Genomic DNA, 20,450 nt, shown 5'->3' with positions numbered 1-20,450 from the left:
GGGGGGGATGCAGTTGCCTATCAAGATTCCATCTAGACTTCCATTCAGTTGTTGTTTTTGAGTGTTTGTACCTGCTGTGGGCAATCAGGAAAGATTAAGAGTATCGTTTCTGTACTACAACATGCAACGCTTGCTGTGTGCATCCATCCAAAGGAGTTTGGACTTGTGTTTGTGAAACTACAGCCAGATACTAAATTGGTCAAGCAACACCTCATAGCCATTTTCCTTTGACATAATTGTGTGTGTGCGCGCGCGCGTATATTTTCCCCCCAGAAATAAAAAGTAATAGAGAGCACTCTTTCTAAAAGCCCATAAAGATTATGCCTTTGGGAATAATTTATTCAGTATGAAGCCCAGCAAGCTCTGTAAATATAGCTGTTTTATTGCTGCGGGGTATCTTTATGACTATGACATTTCCATTTCAAACAAACCAATCAAAAACACTTCCAAAGTGTTAGCCTTAAATAAACCCTCACGGTTATCATGACAGTTTCTGCAGTTTGCGTAATTTGTGCAGTGAAATTTATTTATTTTTAAAGTCTGCTCCACACTTTCTCCATCCATTTGGGGGGGGGGGCTTCCAGCAAAGCATAAAAATACACTGAGATCAAGAGAACATTACAAACATAGTAGCAGACAGAGGGCCCAATCCTATCCAATTTTCCAGTGCTGGTACAGTTGTGCCAGTGGGGTTTGCGCTGCATCTTGTGGTGGAAGGGCAGCCACTGGGGCCTTCTTAAGGTATATGTTCCCTTACCACAGGGCTGCATTGTGGCTACACAGAAGCTGGAAAGTTGTGTAGGATTAGGCCCAGAGACACCAACAGGGAGTACCAGAACAGGATAGAAACCCTGCAGCTGTTTATAACTCAAAGGTCAAATGAAATAGAGAAATCTGAAGCTGGCATCAAAACGAAAGTGATGGCACCAACCTTACCTCCTGGGGAAGGGAGTTTCTCAGCTTGGATGGCATCACAGAGAAGGCTCTTTCCTGCATCATTATCTAGAACACCTTCAGCACACACAGAAGATCCTGCTCAGATGACCTCAGTTTTGTATGGGGGAGGTGGTCCTTCAGATACACTAGTCTTAAGCCACTTAGGGCACAATCCTATGCCTGTCTACTCAGAAGTAAGTCCTATTGTGTTCAGTAGGGCTTACTCTCAGGAAAGTGTGGTTAAGATTGCAGCCCAAGGGGCTTAAATCTTGAGTTGCACTTTAAAAAATAACATTAACCAATGCAAGTGACATAATACAGACAGCAGCATTCTGCATTCGCTGATATTTCTAAATGGTCTTCAAGGATAGTCCCATGTAGTGGGCATCACACTAATGAAAACAGGATATAACCAATGTGTGGACAATCATGGTCAGGTCTGATAGGTCCTGGAAAGGATGCAATTTGGTACATCATCCTAAGCTTGTACCCCAGGTTACAGCCAATGACTGAGTATCTAAGGTGCAAAGATAGGTACAGAAGTTTTCCCAAACTGTGAACCTGCTCTTTCAAAGGGAGTGCAATTCCACACACACACATACACAGGGCCAGCTGATGACCTCCAACCTGGATCACAAATCTCTAACCCATAGAAATTCTATTTTGTTGAGAGTTATTTTCAACTTGTTTACTCTCAACCAACCCATTACTAGCTCCAGGTAGTCTTCCTGTTTTCCTTTGGAATCAAGATAAAGAACTGTTATCTGCATATTAATAGTCTCCTACTCTATATCCCAATTACCTTTCCTAGTGGTTTCTTTGGGGGGGACGGGGACTGACTCATGGGACTCTGAAGTTCAGTAGCCATGGCACTGAGTAGCAGTCCCCCCTATACCTGCAAGAAAGACCAGAGCCTCTGCAAAACAGTGGCCCCATCTGATCCTGGCAAGGTGATCCAAAAGTTACTATGGTCTATGGCAGTGATTTTCAACCTTTTTTATCACATGACACACTGACAAGATGCTAAAATCGTCAAGACACACCATCGGTTTTTTGACATTTGACAAGGCACACCATGCTGCTAGTGGGGGTTTGCACCCCCAGTGGCCCTATAACAAACAATCCTCCTCACACTCCCATGGCAAAATCATTTGCAGCCCACCAATGTGCCACAGCATAGTGGTTGAAAATCGCTAGTCTTTGGTGTTGGTCCAGCCACTACACCGTGACTTGGTACAATTTAACACTTGCTCTGTATTGAAGATTTAATATGCTCTCACCTGCTCACTTCCATAATCAAATGGGAGCTTCTATTTTGCAGTAATCAAAATTTGTGTTATCTCTAATATGTAACATTCCCAATTCTTAAGCACTTTGGACTTGTTTTGGGGGAGGGCTGATAATGTGCAGTACTTATTTCATCGCAACGAAATAGCTGTGCATTAAGGATATAAACCCAAATCCAGTGTGGTTCACCATCCAAATAGGTGATCTTCACGGAATTAAAGAAGTTGCTCAAGCAGAGTTTTGTTTTAAACTTTTCTCAGAATCAGCTCAGGCTCAGAAAGAGGCAAGTTGCTCTTTAAACTGATCCGCAGCTTGCTTCATGCGTTTTGCAAGTTCTTGTGCAGAAATCCTCAAAGAGAGCCCCCAATACATATAAAGTTGTTTTCCTGTGACTTTCTTTTAAATAACAGCCATTCGATGTGGCGGGAGGGAAGGGTAATGATGTAGTAATTTCTTTCTTTTATGAACACTTCCTTCTGACAACCCCCCCTTTCATGTCAGAAGTTGACATATTGCACAACTTGTTTAGGAAAACATAATTTGTTTTAGCTTCCAAATACTTTCATGGATGTTTTTGAAGTCCAACTCTCAGTGTCTTTCTTTTCTACTCTAATTGCAGGTTTGCTTTGTGAATCTGGATGCATGCAAAGATGATTGCAGTGACGAACACATGAAACAGGCAAGTATTCTGCTAATACACAAACAATATGCACAAGAAGTAAATAGTTCATATTACTCACTGGAAAACAAATAGAAGAATGCAGAGATGCCCGAACTATTTCTCAGTTCTGGGGGGGGGGGGCAACAACATCACTGTGATCATAGAAATTGCAGCAGCCATGTGTACAGCACGCCATGAAAGTTCTGGTCCACATAGAAATCCCTTCTGCATAAGCATTGCCCAGCCTTAAAGTCATTGATCATTCAGGGAACTAACATGTGTATCAGCAACAAAGGTGAACCTTTTGTAGACTCAGAGTTGAAAGAAACAAACTCCATGTCCTAATAGTCTAATTCCCTGAGCTGCATGAGTCAAACTCATCAGCTCACTGAAGTAGGAGGTATTTTGGGCAAGCAACATTGTGCCCAGCCACTGTCCTGTAGTCCAGCCATTTTCAACCACTGTCCCGTGGCACACTAGTGTGCCGCGAGTGGTCCACAGGTGTGCCACAGGAATTTGGGGGAAGATCATTTATTAGTAGGGCCAATGGGGGTGTGAGCCCCCCCCCCACAGGCAGCATGGTGTGCCTTGTCAATTGTCAAAAACCTGATGGTGTGCCTTGACAATTTTAGTGCCTTGTCGGTGTGCCACATGATGAAAAAGGTTGAAAATCGCTGCTGTAGTCCGCAGGAGAAAAAAAAGAGTCAGGGAAAGGCTAAAACTGGTTGATAACACTAGGCACTTTGAAAACTGGAAGGGGCTTGAAGACTTTCCACTGTGCTGCTCTGAAAGACTGTGTGCCATTCACCTTCATATGTCTGATGCATATGCCCTCATTTCTGCCTACTTTGGTGCCTGCTTCCAGGAACTGGGAACCTCAGCAGAGAAGTGCCAAGTGATGTTGGCTTTGCAAAGATTATCTTGTAGCACTTGTAATTGGCCTGGCTTCTTACAAAAAGTGATCCTCCGTTGTCAGATTGGCTACTTCATCTGAAATAACCTGGACCCATGAAATAGCTGAAGGATACAAATTTCTTTAAATTAAAGAGCCTTGAAAGGGTTGTTGGACCTGCATGACATGGGCAGGAGCCTGGCTCTTAACTGCATGAAGTCCTATCTCTGCTCTTTTACCCTGCCAAAAAGGACATTAACCTCTCCCACCTGACATAGAAAGCACAAGTTATGCCCAATTCTCCCCAGAGATAATCTCCAATGGATGACTGTCCAGAATTTCTTTGGTAAGAAAATGAGTAAAGCAACATATAAAAATCTGGACTAGCTTTCCTATTTTGAACTCTTTCTATTGTTATTTTCCTAATATTTAGTTAAACATGAATGTAAACAATTGCCCAGATGCTCTGCCAGATAAGTTGCAGAGAGGACAGTTTGGGGCAGTCTGAGGACAGTCTGAGGGGGTGGATGTCTGGGGCAAAAAGCGCATCGGATTCTATTTCCGATTTTCCAGCCTGTCCTACTCCTTTCCTCTCCTTGAACGTATTCCAGCAAAATAGCTGGCGTGGGTCCAAGGAGACCCATAAGTGATCAGGAGACCTACTGGGAGGTAAATAAAAAAAGTTCTTTTATTTACTTATCTCTTTCTGGCTGCCTAAATGCCTCCCCCCCCCCACCATAGCATGCAGTGGCAGGGGATAGGATTGGGCTATAAGAGGCAGAAATACTCTCTTAAGTTGTTGCTTTAAATAAGAGAGTTTCCCCTGATCTATGTGCCATATAGTCATCAACCGCTTTTGAAATTCTTGTCTCATAATGGCTCTATTTTCAAGCCTGCCTATGCCTGCCTGAATGTGAAGTCCTTTTTCACATAAGTTTTGAGGGGATGCCACGGCTAGATGAAGGAATGTGCCTCATGCTCATTTGCTTGTACTTCAGAGATTGATCAGCGTCTCTCCGAACCTCCCAAAACTTATCAGCTCCCTGAATGTGCAACCACCAAAAGAGAATGAGATCATCCTGCTGAGTGGATTAACTTCAGGGAACCTTCAAGAGGATTTTGAAGTCCCTCAGGTTTGAACTTTAAATTAATCGTAAGAAACGTTCCGCATTCTAAAAGAAATCAGCTTTTTTTTGAGTGTTAGATGTATAAACACACATGGACTTGTTAGTTGGAAGTGGGTGTATTATCTATGAATATATGCACAAACATCAAATCAAATATTTCATTAATTGCTAAAGCCAGAGGCCTTAGAACTGCAGCAAATAGATACAAACATCTATCCAAACTTATTTTGTGAGCATTACATAAGTCATTCAATTATAAAACAAATACACTTCATTAAACAAGTGCATTCTAGCGCCTTGCTTTGTTTTGTTCCTACAAAAGAATAAGGTGTAATTGCCTGTGTCCTTTTAGAACCCTTATCTTGTTTGTTTTAATGATATCAACAAAAAAGATACTCTATGACCAGCCATGGCACCTGAGGCTGGAAGGATATCATGGAATGGCAGCCAGTGGTAGCTGGAGTCGCCACATCTCAAAAAAGACATAGTGGAAATGGAAAAGGTGCAAAAGAGAGCAACTAAGATGATTACGGGGCTGGGGCACCTTCCTTACGAGGAAAGGCTACGGTGTTTGGGTATCCTTTATACAAGGATATGTTGTCATGTAATCACAGGCATGGGATTTGCTCCAGCTACTGTTAATCAGGCCTTCCATGGAAAGCAATGGGATTTATGTTATTGACAACTAACATTTCCGTTATCTTCAATATGACTTAGGCTCAATCCAAACCTGCGCTGGAGCAGGCAAGCCAGGAGGCTTGCGCTGCATCCAGTGCAGGTTCGTTGGCTGCAGCGGCTCAGCCAGGGGCAAGGGGAAGCTCTTCCCCTTACCCTTGGGTAAGGCCTGCATGCTCCAATGGGTCCCCTTGCACCTGCACCACCTCTGGAGGTGGTGCAAGTCCGAGGAGAGCAGAGTGGCTAGAAGCCGCTCCATTGTCTCCGGGGACAGGGGTTGGGATCCGGCATAACTGCCAGATGCCAGCCCCGTCCCCAGCTCCTCGCGCGCCCACCCCCAGGGCCACCCATCCCCCGCCCAGAAATGCCCCCTTCCACCCCCTCCCCACCCCCGACACCTACCTTCACCGCTTGTGCCAGTGTGAGTGCGCTGACACAAGTGGCGGCGTGGGAGCTGCCGCAGAGGCTTCTGCCTGCCTCCACGCGTCAGCGCATCTGAATGCGCTGACACAGCTCCCGCCCATGGAGGCGCAAATATGCCTTATGGCACATTTGCGACACTCCAGGACCTTCTGTGCCAGCATAACTGCCGGTTAGGATTGCACCCTTTGTCATAACTGACTTTGGGCCCAATCCTATCCAACTTTCCAGCACCGGTGCAGCTGCTATACAGCCCAAGGTCAGGGAACAAATATTTCCTTACCTTGAGAAGGCCTCTGTGGCTGCCAATCCACCACAGGATGCAGTGCACGCCCCATTGGCACAGATGCACCGGCACTGGAAAATTGAATAGGATTAGACCCTTTATTGGGCCTGTCACAGGAGAATGAGAGATGGGCTTGGCTAATTTCAACTCAGTGTCCCTTTGCAAATTACATCATCTTCATAGTGTTGGGAATGTTCACTTGTAAGGTAGCGAAAGATGAAGGCTTTGAAGGAAAATAAAACTGAGCAAAGATCCAACATAAAATACACAGCCAGAACACAAGAGGGTGTTTCCAGTTAGAAGCAGTGGTGCCAATGTGCTTGTGATTGTCACATGGAAAGCATGGTCATTCAACATGCAAAGCATAGCCATTCAATATCCTACATTCAGAAAACTTTTCAAACGTGTTTTACTGCAGAAAATATTGGAGAGATTAAAAAGTTTTGATTTAAAACCTTTTTACTTTTACATTTTACGTCACTCTTTGGGTGTCTTCCCGTCTAGTGTTCTTGGCTGGCAGATGTCTGTCTGGTTCAGTGTGCAAGAGGAAACAGAAAGAACAGCACAAGCTGCATCATCTTTGAAATAAACAAGTTTCTGATTGGGCTGGAGCTTGTGCAGGAGAAGCAGCTGCGCATAGAAGCCAGCATCTTGAAGCCTGAGGATGACACAAACTGCTCAGTGTCCTCAATAGAGGAAGATTTTCTCACCGCGTCAGAACACTTTGAAGATGAGAATGAGGCTGATGAGTATAAAAGTGGTAATATCTAACTGACTGAATGCCAATCTGTAGCAGTCTTGTCAAACACACTGGGGGGGGGGGGGGGGTTACGCGCATGTAAATTGCACTTTGTGTTCTCCGGTGCATGCTTTTAATTGCTGCTCAAAAGCCCTATAATGAGAGTAAGCTTAAAATCCCTCATGCCATTAAATTTATTTGCTCATGAAGCAGATACGTGGGAATTGTGCAGGGTGCTTGTACTTGCCTCTTTATGTCATCTTAACACATCCCCTTTTCAGGAAATGTTAGCTGGATAACTAAAGGCTAACATGTTGTTTTCCATTTCCCAGATCAGGAAAAACTGAATGACTCAGGATCTGCTGCAGAGCTCAGAAACTATAAAGAGAAAGGACTTGAAAACCTCCACTGCAAAAAGGCCTGGTTGCCATTTGCTCTGGAAACCAATTATATTAACCAGGACGGCCCGGCTCCTGCCAGAACTTCAAGTTCATCTGAAGAAGACCTCATTGGTGAAGACAGTATTTTACAGACTGTGGGTAAAGCTGTGAAGCAGCGGCACTGGAAGGCAGATATAACTGGAAAACGTAAGCCATCCAATAAAACAGATGATCTAGAAGACTTTTCTAGGGGTGAAACAGATAATTCTGATATCGCAGAAGATACATCTTTAGCCATAATGGCTAAAGAGGAACTGATTTCTTTGGATGATGCAGCAACAGAGCAAAGTAGTCATCCAAACACATCAGATTGTAGAGAGGAAAGAGAACCTCATTATCCCATGCAAAATGAACAAGTAACCACAGGAGAGTTTGCGACAAATTTGGCAGAGTCCGTCCTTCAAGATGCATTCATCAGATTGTCTCAGTCTTCTTCCACCAAAGAGTCTGCCATCAGCATCTCCGTTGGTAACTGCTTGACTTCATCTGCATATGCAGCACAGGACATAATGGCTTCCCGGTCATGGAATGAACTTCCAAAAATTGTCATAGTTCAAAGTCCAGATGGCTCTGAAAACAATACATCTGAATGGCCTGGATCTAACTTACCAAATTTATGTCCTTGCTCTGAAGCTGAACGTTCTGCTGAAGTTACAGATTGGTTGCGCGAGAGCAGCTCCAGTGAAAGCACTCAGAGTGCTTTGGAAGCAGCTTTGGCCTGTGCAGCTACAGTCATTGGTACCATTTCAAGCCCCCACGCTGCTGAAAGTCTCAAAAGAGAACAGGAGTCCATGAACTCTGTGATTAATACTGGAGAGTTAGAGACAGAACCTTCTCAAAGCCTCAGTAATTGTACATCTGTAAACTATTCATTTCCATCTGCCCTGTGTGGCATGACTCAAGTAGCAAGTGCCGTGGCTGTCTGTGGTCTTGGTGAAAGGAAAGATGATAAGTATCCTGTGACTTCCGGTGGGCTCTTATCTGCTGCTGAAGCATCAACAGCCATTACCCTTCACTGCAGCATAGCCATAGGGAGCAGCATGGAGAATCTGAACCATAGCATTGCACAAGCATTGTTCAAAGAAGCATCCTTAGTGTTAACTAAACCTGAAACGTACAAAAATATAGGGGGCTTTATGGAATCCATAAATGGAAAAATCATTCAGGCTGTAACAAAACCTTCAGTTCCACACCTGGATGAAGTTATTGTTGATGAACTTGCCCAGAACTTGTCCAATGTTATTGTGAGACATTCAGTTGAAGAGGTTAGGCAGAAGCAGCTCAACACAGATTTGGAAAGAAACATACACCTCAATACCCAAGATATATTTATTGCAACTGCAAATAAGCTTCTTTTTAATGTATTGTATTTCACGTGCAAGAAAATGAGTGAAATTTCACAGCTTAGTGAATGTTCAAATACTTTTCCTGAAGGTAACCTTAGTTGGCAAGTAATGGAGTGCCAACCAAAAGAGGCAACAAATGATCCATTACAACAATCTCCAAATTACTCCACTAATAAGCCCTTACATGACACTGATCCTGGCAAGGATCCTGTGACTTTAACAAGTTTCGTGAAAGACGCCAAAGGGGAAGCTGTGTCAGATACCCGGGAAGCGGCCAAACTTCATTCAGATTTGTCACCTAGGGCGAGTGCTCATAGTTCACCTTCTGGAAAAACATCTCCCAAGAAAAGGTATTCAAAAAGAACTGCAAGAGAGTGTTACAAATCTGCAAATCCAAGTAACAGTCAAACTAAGAAAGAGCGCCAGTCATTTACTGGCAGGGAAAACACTACAGCCGCCAATGAATGCAGGCATGGCATTCAAGAATTACAATCTTCCAATGATGCTAGCAGTACGGAAAGTCATGAAAAACACATATGTGATGCAGCCTGGCGCCATGAAGACCAACTCAGTGTGTCCATTTTGGGTAATCAAGGTTTTTTGCCTCCTCAGCCTCTGCTGCAGTTGAAGTACCCAGCCGATAAATACAGCATTGCTGATTTTGCAGAAGAATTGGCAGAGACGGTGGTCTCTATGGCAACAGAAATAGCTGCCATTTGCCTTGACAATTCAAATGGCAAGCAACCCTGGTTCTGTGCATGGAAGAGAGGAAGTGAATATTTGATGCCCCAGGCTTTGTCATGCCGAACCATTAAGAGGAAGAAGGAAACACAGGCTGATGGATCAGTTGTAAGGAAACATAGGCCACCTCGGCTTAGTGAGATCAAGAGAAAAACAGATGAGCACCCTGAGCTTAAAGAAAAGCTTATGAATAGGGTAGTGGATGAATCCATTAACCTTGATGACGCACCAGATTCTAGCTTTGCCAATGAAGTGGCAGCTAAAATTATGAACTTAGCTGAATGCTCTGTGACTGATAACGTGTGGCAGAGTCCAAACCATCCTCGAAATAGGCTACACTGTGACAAGTGGAACAGGGTTAATGCATCCAGCTGTGAAAGCATTCCTGAAGAAGACTCCAATTCCAAAGGGTCTATAAATACTTTGGGTATCTTGAACACTTTAGGACAGCCAATGAGCAGGGCTAGTTCGGTCTCCAAGCAGTCTAGTTGCGAAAGCATTACGGATGAGTTTTCGAGATTTATGGTGAATCAGATGGAAAACGAAGGTCGAGAGTTTGACTTATTACTTGACTATTATGCTGGGAAAAATGCAAATAACATCTTAACTTCTGCACTGCAACAAGTCTCAAAGAAAAATGGCCACCTCAGTGTGAGGCCAAGTTGCCCATCCAAGCAGTCAAGCACAGAGAGCATAACAGAAGAGTTTTATAGATACATGCTGAAGGAAATAGAGAAAGAAAATGTGCCTACTGGTAGGAGCACAAAGGACTGGAACAGCAGTTTATTATCTCCCTCTCAGCGTTCCCCTTTTTGTTTTAGGCAGTCCTCAATGCCTGATAGCAGATCCTCAGTTTCCAGGCTAATGGTAAATGTGCCCATCAAAGCAAATTCTTTAGATGGGTTTTCTCGAAACGGTCACCGGGATTCTTTAAGTGTCCAACCAGTTGACACTGTGTCCTCTTCAGGACTTTGCAAATCAGACTCTTATCTGTACCAAAGGTGTAGGACTGATCAGATAACAGATGTGCTGATTCATGAGACATGGGCAAATTCAATCAAAGCCCTAATGTGCAAGAACAAAATCATTGTAGATGATGGGGAGGTTCCTGGGCTTGACCATGGCTCCCCGCCACATGTTCAGCTGTATGCAAACAGGCTAGCTGCAGATATTGTTGAGAGTGGGAAAACTTTGATTGCTGTCCATCAAGATTCTTCAAACAGAAACCAGGGAGCAGAGAGTGGCCACGTCCCACTAGGGGTGCAGAAGAACTGTAAACCAGTAGGGGACAGAGTTGATTTAACTGTGAAAAGGCATCATTCTGCATCCTCTGGATTGTTTCCTGCAAACCATATGAGCCCCTCTGCCTGCTTAAGGGAAGTGCCTTTAATTCAGATAGAAACAGATCAAAGAGAAGACTTTGATAAAGGCCCAGAGCCATTAACAGACGATATTACTGCAGCTAGAAAAGCAAGGGAGCATGTAAACAAAGAAAAACTGAATGAAGCAGATTGGGGAAGACCTATGGTTTCCGTAACAAACAGCAGGTAAGGTTCATATCCAGACTGAAGACTGTGATTCCCTGTGCCTGACAAATTCATGAAGCCCCAAATGCATCCCCATACCGGGTAGGTCACAGAAAAGCAGAACCCACATGGAAGCTGGACTAGATGGTCCTATGGCCTGATCCATTAGGGCTGTTCTTATGTTCTTATACCTTGTACGCGCGCGCACACACACACACACAGAGCTTTCCTTATTTGCCCACTTTTTCTGCTTCTCCTCCAAAGCAGGTATTGGGGAGACAAAATAATACCCCCAAACTGGAAGTCTGCTTCTCCAGATACCACACTGTTCTGATTGATGTGCTGCACAAGAAAAGAACTTCTGCCCTCCCCCCTGTTCTGCCCAAGTGTTGCTCAAAGGTTGGCATTCTTTGGTGCCTTCCTTCAGCCACCACCTGAAATCGGCCTTCATCTGGGCAGCCGCTTCTTTTATGATTTCAATCACCTGGTGTCACTTAGGACTGCAAAGACAGATAGCAGTACAGTCCCTGGTAGCAGCTCCTTTTCTGGTTTCATCCACAAGGGAGGCAGGACTGATCCGAGTCAGCTCTGCCCCCAGAGATCATACTTTTAGCTCGAAGCATGCACATGCTCCTGCCGTGTTCCTTCCCAAGTCTGTCACTCCCCCTCCTCATCTGTCGAAGCAAGTGGGATTTAGCCATGCAGCAGATGGAGGAGGAGAAGAAATGGTGGGACCCAGAAAGAAACAGGATAACAGAGACAGCAGTGGCAACCTCTCCCAGCTCTTACACTTTGTTAAAGTGCAGTTTCCTGGTTGCAGCCTGTCAGCAACAGCAAAAAAAATGCTTATTTTAGCTCCTCACAGAATATATGTGATGCTTAGAATACACAAAAAAGGCTGTATGTTATTATCATTTGATAACTATAAATTATAATCACTTTAAAAGTATACCAGGTAGGGCAGTGGTTCCCAAATTCCTACAAGGGAGTTGGGAACCACCTATGTAGGTGCGGGGGCGGGGCTAAGGCAGCGATGCAATCCCCAGGATCACACTCCACTATGGGGAACAGAAAGGGGTTTTCCTACTGTTTACCAGCAGCACTGGCCTCCGAGAATGCCTCTTCAGGGCTCCCCAAGTGTCAAGAACTGTTAAAAAAAAAAGCAGTCAGAAACCATGTGCAGTTTTTGATCACAAACCCAGAAGTAGGCTCCAATCGCTTTCTTAACAGTTCCTGAGACTTGGGGAGCCCTGCAGAGGCATCCGCAGGGCTCCTCTCACCTCTTGAAAGACAGCATTGCTGGTAAAAGGTAGGAAAACCCCCTTCTGTTCCCCACAGTGGAGCGATCCTGGGGATTGTACTGCTGCCTCCAAACCCCCCCCCAGCCCCTTAAAGGGTCATAGGCCAGTGCTTTCCAGGCTGATGGGTCCTGACCCACCAGTTTGGGAACCACTGAGATAGGTGATATAAGTGGCATAGTGTCAGCAGATGCATCCGCAATCATTAGCCATACAACCCCCATTAAATAATAAATAAAAAATACATAAAATACAGTTTTATTTTTTCTCATATTTCTGGTTTTTTTTGTTTACATAAGAACATAAGAGCCCTGCTGGATCAGGCCCAGGGCCCATCTAGTTCAACTTCCTGTATCTCACAGCGGCCCACCAGATGCCCCAGGGAGCACACCACAAGATACTTGCATCTTGCTGCCACTTCCCTGCATCTGGCATTCGCACGCACCAACAAAGACACCAGGCTATACTTGGGTTTAACTGCACTTGTTTGTTTTTTATAAAAATGAGAAGTGCAGAAAACGGTATTATGCATTTCATTTCGTTATCGCCATTTTCTCCCACCTCTATTTCTTTATTTTGAAGATTTTTATCCCACTTTTCCACCTCCAAAGATGCTCCCAAAGCAGTTCACATACAGCATAATCTTAACCTCCCTAGGAGCCGGCACATAAAGGATATGTGCAGGCTTCCACCGTCGCGAACATGCCGTAAAGCACGTTCATGATGACTCAGGAGTAGGAGAGGTCAGCGCACAGACATGCACTGGCCTCAGGGAGCTGGCCTCACGCCCTGAAGATGTAGATTTGTGCCATTCTGGGTAGATGGACACAGGGGCTAGGAGTGGGTGGAGGGAGGGAGGAACGGAGGCAAGGAGGGGGTGTTTCAGGGTGGGGGAAGGCAGATGGGGCGGATCAGGCCCTGGAGGGAGGTGGGGCTGGCCACAGAAGTGCAGACCGAATCCCAACCCTGTCCCTAGCCTAAGCGGTGTTTCTCAAGCTGCTTGGTATGGCACCTGTGAAATCACCGGTGCAGATCCGAGTAGCCCCATAAGGCTGCCTTTAGCATTGCTTGGGATAGGAGGACTAAAATCCCCTTGCTCCAAGTAGCTACCCAGGCTGCATCAAACCTGCGCTGGATTAAGCACAGGCCAGTTGTCCTGCCTGTTCCAGTGCAGGTTAGGATGGCACCCACAGTGTACAATACAGTGATCAAAAACATAAAACCATCACCTTTTTCCTTTGTCTCCTCCTCCTTTAAACAAGGAAGTTGGTGTCCCATAGCCACAGTGGGTGGGGAGGAGCATGGTCTCAAATACTTCAGGCGATGCATACCAAAATGTCTTAAGAGGAAATATTTTCCTGCAGATTCCCTCTCAGGGTATCAACATTTATCTTCCCAATTTCTTTTCGGTTTTATAACCCCATCAGCTTGAATATGCGAAGTGGCCCAGACACCAAAGCAGCAGAAGAGTTTCCGGTCCCTCTCAGCAGCAGTGATGACAGCACAGGCAGCAGCTGGTGTCAGCTGGCAAACGAGGAGGACAATCCAGATGATACAAGCAGCTACTTGCAACTCAGCGAGAGATCTATGAGGTAACCATCCGTTCTTTGATCTGCAAGGAGTGTAATCACGAGCCTGAATGTTTTGATTGTCGTTTGCTCAGGGTAAATGTATCCAGAGGGAGTCTAGCTTTCATGGCATGATGTAGGAGTCCTCATTAAGTCTCTGGAAGCCATGGAACAAACTGGCAACTCAGTTCTAAGCCATTGTTTCTTGTTCTGATAAGGAAAGCAGCATCTGAAGCTAATTAGAGTCAATCATGGCTCATTTTTGTCTGTTCCGTCCTGCAGATACACTTATTGTGCCAATCATTGGGGTCATTTACATGTTATGTTGTTGTATACAGCTCTCTTTCTCTATTGGAATGCACATGGCTGTAAAAATAAGAACTGGCTAACAAGTGTCAATTCCGAGAAGAACATGGGGCTTCTTCTCTTCCTGTCTAGCACCTCTATATTAGCATTTCTTTGTGAGCCAGAAGCAACATTTCAGGATTAGAACTATTGACCCATACAACTTCGTTGTGACTGAATTCATTGGAACTGTTTAGTTAATAAAGAAGAAGCCCTGGAGAATACAGTTCTCTTTCAGATAGCTCATCCCATTGCCCAACTACCTGTAAGGATTTTCCAAGTACACAGTCTAAACATATATTGCTGTTCAAACTTAACAAGGTAGCCGCATTTACCATCTCTAAAGCTATTCCTCCCAATGCAAACAGTGATTACAGTTGTGACCTCAGTCTAGATCAGCATTTCTCAACGTTTGTTTCCCACTGTACCACTTTGCATTGTCCACCTATTGGAAGTACCACTGGAAGTAACTGGCAATGGTACTTGTAGGACCTCCAGGCCCCTTCACCTGGCAGCGCTGCCAGCAGTGCAACGCAACAAGCAGCAGTAGGAGGCTCAGCTGGGCAGGCAAAGCTCCAGTGTGCACTTTCCATGTGCTCAAAAAAGCCTGCCCTGAGCCTCTTACCAGTATTGGTTGCGTTGCATCTGGCCTCCCAATCCAGGATCACTGGAATCATTGCCAGGTGAAGGGGGTCTGGAGGTCCCACAAGTACCACTGGACACCACCTCAAGTACCGCCAGTGGTACTCATATCACTGGTTGAGAAACACTGGTCTAGATCACTAGGCCCAGGAAGTCATACATGAGTTGATAATCTACATGGAGATCCCACTGTTGTTTTCAGTGTTCAAATGATCTGACTCACTGCACCTAAGCAAATCCCTGTTTTTGAGACGGGACATCTAACAGGTAAGAAGTTAGGCAGACGAGCAATGAAACCCCATGCCTTATCCCCACCCTTACTCACACTTCCAGAGGTATCTGAATTTCTGAAGAATATTCAAAGACATCTCTGAGTATAGTGTGATAAGGCTTAGTACATGTTTATATACTCATAAGCATGGTAATTACTTGCTGACTGTGACATCAAATGGCAATGTGCATATACGTGAAACAGCCATAAGAGATGAGTTTTCGTATCTCTTGACTTCATCTCCAAAACTATCTGTTTCAATAGATTAAAAGCTCCCGTAGTTGCTGCAGGTCAAGTGATGCAAGTGATCAAGTGATGTTAAGTGCATGTATGAATCAGCCCTTATATAGCATGTTTTGCTATCTAAGACCTTGAGCTGATGTAAAATCTCCATTGTTTCCATATTAGATGATCAACTTAAGATGTGATGCTTTCTCTTTGATAGCTTCACTAGATGCGTAGCAGTTGTGTGGTTTTTGGTGAATACATCCACATCTTTTGTTTTGCTGGTAACGACCTGCTGAGTAGGACAAGAACTATATGCCCTTGTTCTGAGCATCAGAAAATGCCGTCGTTCTGCCTGCCAGTTTGATTAACAATGTGTTCGAGTGCATGCTGGTGCAGACTGGCATTAATACTTAAATTTTTGCATCGTCAGCAATGGCAACAGCAGCACCACTAGCAGTCTTGGCATTATGGACCTGGAAATTTATCAGGAAAACATGTCATCTTCTCATACAATTAAGTAAGTAACTGTTAAGGTGACTTCTGATCTTTGGAGGTGCTGTTCCATTTCAGCTGACAATCATTTGCATCATCAAGAGCATGCCAAACTATCCCAGCGCCTTCATTGTTCGTCCTGCTGCTTTCCAGCTGCTGCTTTAAGTGGCTTGCAATTCCTATCATTGACAGAATGAGCCTAAAGTTAGGCTGTTTCAGGATGGCTAATAGAAAAAAGTAACACCACATGCCTGATCTCGTCTGATCTCGGAAGCTGAGCAGCATCAGGCCTGGTTAGTACTTGGAAGGGAGACCGCCTGGGAATACCGGGTGCTGTAGGGCTATACCATAGTCTTTCGAGACTGAAAGTTGCCAACCAACCATCCACGCAGAGTTTACACTGTGCTCTACAGAAACTCTGCAGTGCCTTGTGTATCAAATACACTGGTGCAAACTTAGGTTTTTCTTTTTCAAATGTAACAAGTCAACAGTATGAATTGTTGTTTCAGTCAATATCTTATATGGCAAGGAGCTACTAATTTCTTTCTGCTAAAAGCAACTTTCTACAGTAAACATGTGTCCTGATCCAGTAGCACATGAAGAGGTTTGAGATGCACATTACAGTTCCATGGGGCTTTGAATTGTAACCATACAATATAAATGTGCATTGCATTCATATCATCCAGGGTTTCACATAGTAACATATTTAGGGCGCAATCCTAACCAATATTCCAGCACCAAGCTAGCCACAATGCAGGCCCAAAGTAAGGTAACAATCATGCCCTTACCTTGAGGAGGCCCCCCTTGACTGCCTCCCACTGTAGGATGCAGGGCACACTACACTGACACAGCTATTTCAGTGCTGGAAAGTTGGTTAGGATTGTGCCCTCAGCTAATGAACAGCAGACGAAGGCCTTGATCTTAAGCTGGGGCAATGTTGGCAGCCAGCGCACTGGCCCAGCAACCACCATCGCAAAAGTGCCACTAAGCACTCTTGTGCCAACGAAGAGGACACGGCGCCTGTGCCAAGGACAGCATCAGCCGGTACTGGGCCTCAGCACTGGGAATATGATGGTGGGGAGTGGCCAGTGGTAAGTGCTGTCACCAGCCAAGGGTGAGGCTTTTTGGGGGATCCTTGCTGCCAGAGTGAGCACTGCATGTTATGGTGTGGGGGGGAGGGGGATAGCTGATGGCCTGGGAGAGGTGTGTAAAAATATTTTTTACTTACCTCTCTGTAGGCTGGCTGGTCATCAGTTGGTCTCCTTAGACCTACACTAGTTATTTTGCTGGCTTAAGTTCGAAGAGAGAGGCCCGAATAATATCAGGCCAGAAGAATGGGGATAGGATCCTGGTATGGGCTGCTCACACTGAGATACCCCATTTCCCACCTTCCCTGATCCAACTCCACCAGCACCTTTATCTGTTTCAAAATGGACTGGGTCTGTCTCTGGCAGGTGCACAGAGCTTCCGACCATTTACACCAGAGGCTTTGATGTGCATGACAGCAGCACAACATTTATTGCATTGCTGTAGCACTTATGAGCGGCAGATCACAAGATATGCCATCATAAATGCCCAGTAGAATTGGGCTGTGCGTTTAATAGGGCCTACTGAGTGTAAGACAGATTTCGGTTTGCCCCAAGGGCTCCTGGGAAATTTAGAATATATTAGACATGTTCAGAGTGCTTTGCAGTTCATGAGACAGACAGCGCAATCCTTTCTTGGAACAGGCTGGCCAAGAGACCTGCACTGTATCCAGCGCAAGATAGGGGCCCAAAGTGGCTCAGCCAGAGACAAGAGAGAACTCTTCCCCTTGTCCCCAGGTAAGCCACTGCAGCCCCAATGGGTTTCCTAGGACTTGCGCCACCTCTGGAGGTGGCATAAGTTCAAAGAGAGTGAAGCGGCTTGCAGCCGCTCTGCACTGCTCAGGAATTAGAGCTGGGATCCAGCATATCTGCCAGGTTCCAGCCCACCTCCTGCTCCCCACCTGCCCCAAGGATCATCCTCCGACTACCCTCCCCCATTCCATAACACCTTCCTCCCTGCCTGCCCCAGACACTTGTGTCGGCCGACACAAGGCTTCCGTCGAGATTGGCGCAGAGGCTGGATTCAGCCTCCACAGGTCAGCTTGCTTCCCTTCGCCAGCCCAGCCAACCCTAGAGGAGGTGCAAATTGCTTTACGGCATATTTGCAACCCTCCTAGGCTGGCGCAAGGGACTTGCACCAGCCCAAGGGCGACCTAGGATTGCACCCTGAGGCACCTAACAGTGCATTTGAGTGAAAACAAAGCAGATGCTACTGACAAGACTCTATTCACAACGGTTGCTATCCTTAAGATTCCAGTTGGACCTTTTGTTTTAAGCTGTGGATTCTTAAACGTCTTGAGCAATATGGAATAATCCTAGAAACAAATCTTTTCTCCCGCTCTTTGCAATGTGTAGGTACACCATAGACAGGGAACAGAAAGAGCAGCAAGAAACAGCATGTCACACAATCCTGTACACCGGTATACTGCCAGATATGCTGGTGCAACAAGAATCCCTCCATCACTTCAGCCTCTCTGCTGGCAGCTTGTGCACGACTGCCAGTGCAGCTGCTGGAAAGCCATGTACTCTGGCAGCACAGTACAAACGGGCTGCTGGCAGGGTTTTAACAGCAGCTCTGCAGCCAGTGCACCATCACTGGATAGGGTTGGGCCCTTAGTAACCTACCAGTGAAACTTACCTAATAAAATTAGAAATATATATGTTGTTAATTGCATGGGTTATAGGCATAAGCTACCATAGTCTTTCAAGACTGAAGGTTGCCAACCGATGGCGTCACTAATGATTGTGCAGCCCGGTGCAAGCTCAAAATGATGCCCCGGAAGTGATGTCACAAGCGGAAGTGATGTCATACCTAGGCTTTTTTAAAAAGTGAAAATTGGGGGGAAACCTGCCTCCTCCCCCCCCCCGGAAACTTGCCACCCACTTGCTCTGCTGCCTCCCCCCAGCCAGTGGCATAGCTAAGGGTGCAGTCCTAACCAACTTTTCAGTGCTGGTATAGCTCTGCCAGTGGGTCATGTGCTGCATCCTGCAGTTGGGGGGGGCAGTCACGGAGACCTCCTCAAGGTAAGACAATGTTTGTTCCCTTACCTCAGAGTTTGCATTGCCCTTATGTCAGTGCTGGAAAGTTGGTTAGGATTGCAGCCTAAAGCATCTGTTTGCTAATGGGCTCAAAGAAGATTCTGTAGCCCCCATGACAAAAATCAAATTTATTAAGTAAATAAATGTGCCCCTTATTGGTTAGAGACATTGTGCTGGGGTGAAGAGGGATGGTTATTCTCCCCCTGCTAAATATAAGAGGAGCACCACTTGAAAAAGTGCCTCCACGCAGTTAGCAGGGGTAACTATATTATGATACATGGAAATGAGAGCTGTGGATTCTTAACGTCTTGAGCAATATGGAAAAATCCAAGAAACAAATCTTTTCTCCAGCTCTTTGCAATGTGTAGGTACACCATAGACAGGGAACAGTAAGTCATATTAACTCCTTACTGGTTCCATGCTGTATCATAATAACATCTCATTGACTGTCAGAACAATCAGTGTCATAGGTCAGTTTTAAGTTAAGAAAATCTATTTCTTGTTTCATAAGGCAGTTGTGTTTTCATTTTCTTGTTAATTGGCCATAACGTTTGGTAGAATATAGGTATTCCAATGAAGTTTGTTTCATTACATTCTGCATTAAATTACCTTTCCAGTGATATATAACATGATAGTATTATTCGTACATACCAATTTCTTCACAATTTTGGTCACTAGTGTCAAGCTCAGCTTGTTACCCGCCTAAAGCTTGTTGCCCAGTGCAACTGCTACCCCCTGCACCCCTTTAGCTACACCACAGAGCTAAGGATTTTGTAAGTTATTTAGGCATACATGGGTACTTCTGCTTGAAACATCTCCATCTTTCCTATTTTGCTGCTCCTGAGGCTCTTCATTGGTTCTGCTATAGACTTGGTGGGCAGTTCTTTGGATGTTTTTTGGAAGGGCCAGGGTCCCTACTGAGTAGAAGACCTCCACACAGCTCTTTGGATCTTTCTCATAGTGAACTATCACACTGTAATGTTCAGTGCAAATTGCCTGCTTTAAAACGGAGTATTACAATATCATCATTCTACATGTCGGGTTCTAGTAAATGACATTTTAAAAGATGTTTCAACATTCCAAAGGTTCTTAAGTTCAATACCTTGACTGAACTAAATCAACACTTGATTGAACCTTGAGTAACACTAAAAATTCATTTTAATCTCAATGGTGATGTACATGGTGTTCTACAAACAAGTTCCTTTTTTAGGGCTGTAGCAAAGCTGTAAGTCTCAAGGCCCCTTTCTCTAAAATCATTTAAGCTTTCATGAGAGAATGATACTCTGAGTCCCCCAGTTATTTACAGCCATCTTTGCTTTTCTTTTTTAAGTGAGTTAGCAGAAGAAACCACATTCCAAAACAGACAGCCAGAGGCAATAGAGGGTAAGTTATGGATTTCTCAAAC

The 20,450-nt window shown here is 45.0% G+C and overlaps 1 protein-coding gene across 1 annotated transcript in view; it reads left to right on the top strand.

Moving 5' to 3' along the window:
- The window catches only part of SPHKAP (SPHK1 interactor, AKAP domain containing), a 100,614-nt gene that overhangs the window by 69,237 nt on the left and 10,927 nt on the right, over window positions 1-20,450 (top strand). The window contains exons 4-10 of the mRNA XM_066618840.1: window positions 2,843-2,902; window positions 4,775-4,909; window positions 6,789-7,044; window positions 7,356-11,097; window positions 13,802-13,966; window positions 15,859-15,945; window positions 20,376-20,428. Of these exons, the coding sequence (XP_066474937.1) occupies window positions 2,843-2,902; window positions 4,775-4,909; window positions 6,789-7,044; window positions 7,356-11,097; window positions 13,802-13,966; window positions 15,859-15,945; window positions 20,376-20,428 (4,498 nt within the window). The remainder of the gene's footprint in view (window positions 1-2,842; window positions 2,903-4,774; window positions 4,910-6,788; window positions 7,045-7,355; window positions 11,098-13,801; window positions 13,967-15,858; window positions 15,946-20,375; window positions 20,429-20,450) is intronic.

The sequence above is a fragment of the Tiliqua scincoides genome, chromosome 3 (assembly GCF_035046505.1).
Source record: "Tiliqua scincoides isolate rTilSci1 chromosome 3, rTilSci1.hap2, whole genome shotgun sequence".
Lineage (NCBI taxonomy): Eukaryota > Metazoa > Chordata > Lepidosauria > Squamata > Scincidae > Tiliqua > Tiliqua scincoides.
Note: the sequence above shows the minus strand (reverse complement) of the source record. Positions and strands in the feature narration are given on the sequence as shown.